Source organism: Microtus ochrogaster, chromosome 2, assembly GCF_000317375.1.
Source record: "Microtus ochrogaster isolate Prairie Vole_2 chromosome 2, MicOch1.0, whole genome shotgun sequence".
Taxonomy (NCBI): domain Eukaryota; kingdom Metazoa; phylum Chordata; class Mammalia; order Rodentia; family Cricetidae; genus Microtus; species Microtus ochrogaster.
Window position 1 is genome coordinate 62,585,719 of NC_022010.1, and position 6,148 is coordinate 62,591,866.

The following is a 6,148-nucleotide window of genomic DNA, read 5'->3' on the forward strand; positions in this document are numbered from 1 at the left end:
CTCTGGTTAGAAAGACATACTGGTCGTCGCATGCATGCAGGTCACCCTCAGCTCTGGTTAGAAAGACATACTGGTCGTCGCATGCATGCAGGCCACACTTGGCTCTGGTTAGAAAGACATACTGGTCGTCACATGCATGCAGGTCACCCTCAGCTCTGGTTAGAAAGACATATTGGTTGATGCAGTAGTAGCTGAAGGATGTCTGTTTGTAAGAATTTAGAATTTGCAAGAAAATACAGTTGTTGTTTCTGTCCCTACTAAAACACTGTCAGGTCTTCGTTTTGGTACTTATGCACTATCCTACCTTCAGTTGGGTGTGTCTTCCAAGGTTCAACCATATTGGTTGCAACACTTCCGTTTATTAATGAATGCCATAGCCTGTGTTCTGGTCTTAGGTCACCATTAACTGTCATTTGATCCTAAAGCACCTCTAACAAATACAGCTTTAAAAACTAGTACTGAAAACTTCTTCAAAGAAAGATTGAAATATAGACTTTTGAAAACTCCTAAAGGAGACTTCTCTTTTATCCCTGAACTCTCTAAAATTTATCTATACAGTTAAAACTTAAAAACCTTGGGCTTTGCTGGGCAGTGATGGTGCACGCCTTTAATCCCAGCACTGGGGAAGCAGAGGCAGGCATATCTCTGTGAGTTTGAGGCCAACCTGGTTTACAAGAGCTAGTTTCAGGACAGGCTCCAAAGCCACAAAGAAACCCTGTCTTGAAAAACCAAAACAAACAAACAAACAAACAAACAAAAAACCTTGGACTTTCCAAAATATCTTTCCAAATAGTCACCTGGGCACATACATACATTCACACACACAAAACACCTCTGAAATTATTTTCCATTGGAACAACTGCTCATCCTAACTGACCTGAGTGAAATAATCCTAGAAAATTCTCCAAAATAAAAAGCTACTTTAGGGATACGCAACTGGTAAGGTATGCAAATGTTCCAAAATATGACGAAAAAAAAATCTGAAAAAGTATTTCAGTTCCAAGGAGTTCAGATAGGGACACTCAGCTTGTGGTAAGAAGAAATCAAAATGGAAAATGTATTTTGTGGCAAAGGAGAAATGAAAATGAAAAATGCATAGACTTGATTGCCTTGTGTACCAAAGGGCTCTTGCTCCCTCTACAGAAGGTGCTGAAACACTGCACTTTTTCTAATGAAACATTGCACTTATTTTTTTTTTAAAGAAACATTTCCTGTGAAGTTCATGATTAAAATGGATTTGGCTCCATGTTTTTCTAGTATCTTACAAACTTGGCTTTGAAAACTTTTCCTTTGAAATCTTTCTGAGGAAATTCAGAGTTAGATTAAATTCCACATAGGAAGTAGAGTATTTGTCACTTTTATGTGTTTACCCAAATGATAAAATAAAAAGCTCAAATTTATCATGGTATCATTCATTGTAACTCCTTTTACCAGTTACATATTGCAAATTATAAAAATAATGCATTTCAAATTCAGAGGTTTAATGAATTCGGTGATTATCTGCTTCTAATTCTGGTCATTTATTTCTTAGTTATTGCTATGGCATGAAGTCTAGCACTAAGATCATCAGTTCACAACAAAGTTGCTTCTTTCATTGTAGCTTTTTAAACTCTTGGTAATAGCCAGAGACTTAAGGTTGAGCCTTCAAAGAACTTCGTGTTTCTAAGGCCCTTTCTTTATTTCATAGTTTACTTTTTTCCCTTTACTTCACCCTTTAAAAACCCTAGGTATCATTATATTATCTTACCAATGTTTCAAGGCTTTTCCATTTACATTGGATGTAAGAACAGTAGTTTATAGTTGAAAAATGCAAGTGACAAAGTAACTTCTTTATTTATGTATGTCATATCAGACCACCCTGCTCTGAATATTTATGATGGTTAAAAGAGATTGGATTTTTTTTTTCCTCTGGTAGGTGTACTGGTCCATTAGCAAATTGTCTCTCGGAGAAAACAAGAGACACGGTAGAGGAAGATGATGATGAATACAAGATTCCTTCATCCCACCCTGTTTCCCTGAATTCACAACCATCTCATTGTCATAATGTCAAACCTCCTGTCCGGTAAGAAGATGCGCATCCTTGTACCATCCTGCATCTGCATAAGCATCATCAGACTGTCAAGAATGGGGTTATTTCTCTGCAGGTCAACCTTAACGTGCTTGGCTAGAAGTCTGTAACTTCCTCTTGCTATCCTATCATTCCTATTTATTTTCTTCATTTTGTTCTCCCCACACACACACCACCCTGGCAAAAGCCAATTACGATCTAATAGAATGTAGCTATACCTTACATGTAATGATGATTAATGCATGCATTTTCCCTAAGATACTTTAATGAGTTTCATCAGCTCCAAGCATATGTATCAAGGAGAAAAATTACTGCGTAGAAACTAATATTAAGGTGCTAGGTCAACCTTCCTTAGAATTTTTCTTCATTATGTGCAGACTAGTGTAATTTTTATCCATTTCCCTTCTTGATGTGTAATGTGCTTCTACTGAAATCATAAGACAGTGGGGAGGGCTAAAGTCCCTTCTCTCAACTTTTTTTTTTGACAAAGTACTCTTACTTCCTCTTGGGTGGGATAAGAATATGAAGAACATGAGTTTTCTTTTTCATTTTGTTTTTTGCTATCCTCACTGTAATCAGACATTCTTGGTCTTTGAAGTGTCAGTCACATTTACTTTTATAAGGGTTATCAATAATGGCTTACATATATTGACATGTCAGTTTGTCTTTAAGCTAAATCATGGCTTCTCATGCATATAACTATATCTAACTATTCTTCTCTGTAATAGCATTTAAATAATAATTTTCATTTTGCTGACTTGTCCGGTATGTAACAATCTACTCTTATGTTTAAAACTTGTTTTCTGAGCTTGGGTTCCCCTTGCATAATATTTCAAGAGTTATGCTTGGCTCAGCTCTGCTCAGTCCCTGCTGATGGTAGCCCTGCCACCTGGAGCCTCCTGATGACTGAGTGATGGGAGACAGTGAACCCATCAGCCATCTCTCCCAACTTAACTTAGTGTCCTGTCTCATTCGGAGGCCAGGTCAGTCTGCTGATGGCATTTTATGAGTTGTATTTCCTTCTTTGGAGGTGAAAACACTTCTCGGGTGTGTCACAAGGTTTAAAAGGAAGTACTGGGAAAGAAATAGATTTTTTTTTCTGTTTTTTTGACAGGGTTTTTCTATGTAGCCTTGGCAGAGCCCTTGAACTCAAACTATAAACCAGCCTGGCCTTAAACTCAGATCTCCTCCTTCTGCCTTCTGAATTCTGGGCCTAATGGCATGTACCACCACCTCCTGGCTAAGATCTTTTTTTAACCAGAGTTGTGTCCCATAAGGGATGCTGGTGGACAGTTATTGCCCAGACTTAGTGATGTGCTGACATCTGCATTCTCACTTGTTATGGCAAGAGTACCTATTTGTTATTAACCATGTCATTGAGTGTTATTGAGAAGAAAATAGCTAGGAGATCGTTTGGGAGCTCCTGGCACCCACTAAGCTAGTAGGGGGAAAGTCTCGCCTTCTTGTCAAGTGTAAATTGCTAACAAATTCCAGTTCTTTGACTCCTACTACTGTGTAGGAATTATTTAAAACTGAAATTGGACGGGAATATTTTGGTCTCTTTGGGATTCCCATTCTTTTCATGGATGGAAGACTGACGGATATCATTTTAATTCATCAAACTTTAATTATCAAATCATAGTGGATGACATTTCAGTGACTGGCCTTTTGGATACTGAAAGTAAATTTGAATTATGACCATCATAACTATCTCCTGCCAATTATAGAGAAGTAATAAATGTTGCTAATCCTTAAGCTTAATTGTATTGAATTATTTATCTAATTTGTTCTCAAAAATCAATGGATGGTGGGAGAACTCATGTCATCTGCACAAGACTTCCTCTCCATAGCACTTCCTTTCCTTGTATGCCACTCGCCCCACCCCCTTTGGAACATCAAAAAAAAATTGTCAATATGTGGGAAGTGAAACAGTAAATGAATAATTCAATTCAGTTTCAGCAAAATCCATCATCATTATGAAGATTCAAGACGTAACTATTCTTAAATGAACCATATCTTGCCGGTTAAAAAGAAGTGGCCACCAGAGAGACTAGAAATGAATTTCAGACGAATCACTCTTGCAGTAGCTATTGAAATATCCACTCTCTCCTCCATTATGTATGTACTTTTACTTTGCTCTAAGATATCAGAATATTTCAAAAGAAATTATGAAACTTCCCTTTCTGCGGCTCTTTGTTAGCCAGCTGTTACTAAACCAGATGCAAGTATGCAGTGTCTCCCAGCCCTCCTGCATCCATCCATGCCCCAGTTTCATCCAGTGGATTGTTGCCAACACCAAAACTATGCCTGTCTGGTGAATTAATATTCACCTGGATTAAAACCCTTGATGGGACTTGGCTGACGTCACTTCCCTAAGGTGTCAGAGAGGCAGTGATGTGGGTTCAGACACTGCAGCACTTCCCTAAGGTGTCAGAGAGGCAGTGATGTGGGTTCAGACACTGCAGGTCTTTGAGTGTTCCGTGTCAAACTTCAAGGAAATTGTTGACTGCTTCACAGTCGTCCCACTCTTTTAAGGCCCTAGTCAATTTTATTTCACAGAATGCTTAAGTTGTATAAACAAACATATTCAATGTCATCAGCAAATATTGAGGCCATTAGAGCTTTCATAGCTTTGAATGACATAGTTCTCTGTTACCAGAACATTGGTCAGATGCAACTGACGTCTTGCAAAGAGATATATAAATTCTCTACACAGATGGGTTTATGTTTTAACTACCCTTTGGTAGTTTTAATGGCTCTGGTTTCAGTTGGAAAGAGACACTTTTACCTTCAAACATTTACACCTGGTTTTAAAGCACGTGTCAGGGTAAGTGCATAGTGTTACTAGTACTTTCTTTCATAAAAAACAATTGGGTTTGTATTCTTATTACCTTTGTAGGTATGACAGTGCCCTCTGTGACCCTCACCTCACGCCCGCCATGACTCTTAAATGATTCTTGCCCTCTGGTCTCCATATTAGGTCTTGTGATAATGGTCACTGTTTGTTGAATGGAACTCATGGTACGCCTTCAGAGATGAAGAAATCAAACACGCCAGAGTTAGGCATCTATTTGAAGGGTATGTATGGAATATATTTTCCTTTGCAATATACATCTTACTGGCTGGAATTAAAGGCAAAGTTCCCTTCTGTTTTCATACTGAAAATACATTAAGGTTTTGTGTTATCCTCTAGGAGGTGTTTTTGATTCAGCCTCTGATCCAGTGCCATTACCACCTGCCAGGCCTCCACCCCGGGACAACCCAAAGCATGGTTCTTCACTCAACAGGACGCCCTCTGATTATGATCTTCTCATCCCTCCATTAGGTTGAAACTTTAAACACAGCTTAAACTTCCCCTGCCCTCCTCTCTGTATCTGCATTATTAGAATTAAGAGTTCAGTATAATGCAGACTTTGGGTTGAGAATTTGCCTAATCTGGTCCTCCAGGTGTTGGTGGCTCCTGCATTCATGTGACGGTCACTCTACCCGAAAAATTAATGGTCTAGGAAATAGCTGTGAAACTTAATTGGTTTTCATAGCATCTTTTGAATTTTTAATGTATCTGAATTTTCTATTATATCACACTACTTTTGTAATCAGAGCAAAATACTTAACCTAGTTTGTTTTAAGCTATATTTCCACTATATAATCCTTTCAAAACATTCACAAAATAATAACCAAAAAGAACTGACCATCAGTGAGGATTTCATGAGGTTTTCTCTTCTAGACTAGATTCAGTGTTAAGACTCAAAAGTGCTGCTCACTCCCCTGGTCTGTGTCCCAGGGCCATTCAAATGATGGTCTGGAGTGGCAAGGCGGGTCTCCTCCATCCGGACTCATTCTTAGTAAACATGAGCTACACTTTACTTCAGTATGAAATGGCCAGGTCATCTCAAGTTGGTTAAATTATTTTAAAAAGTATATATTTCATTCTAGATAACAAGAACAAGTTCTTTTTAATCCATTTGTAAGCTTTTTTGAATTGTTTGTTGAATCACCAAGAATCGTAGGGGAACTTTTATTATTTCCTGATATGTACGACTGGCCAGTATTTTGAACTGTCCAATTACAATGACATTT

General features: G+C 38.2%; 1 protein-coding gene across 4 annotated transcripts in view; it reads left to right on the forward strand.

The window, feature by feature from the left end:
* Nucleotides 1-6,148, forward strand: part of Cblb (Cbl proto-oncogene B) — a 186,948-nt gene that overhangs the window by 161,769 nt on the left and 19,031 nt on the right. Inside the window, exons 14-16 of one of the 4 annotated variants that reach the window (XM_005345058.1) lie at nucleotides 1,916-2,062; nucleotides 5,049-5,146; nucleotides 5,262-5,393. In XM_005345058.1, coding sequence (XP_005345115.1) covers nucleotides 1,916-2,062; nucleotides 5,049-5,146; nucleotides 5,262-5,393 — 377 coding nt within the window. The remainder of the gene's footprint in view (nucleotides 1-1,915; nucleotides 2,063-5,048; nucleotides 5,147-5,261; nucleotides 5,394-6,148) is intronic. The other 3 variants (XM_005345059.2, XM_026786262.1, XM_013352400.1) reach the window with 3 other exon arrangements.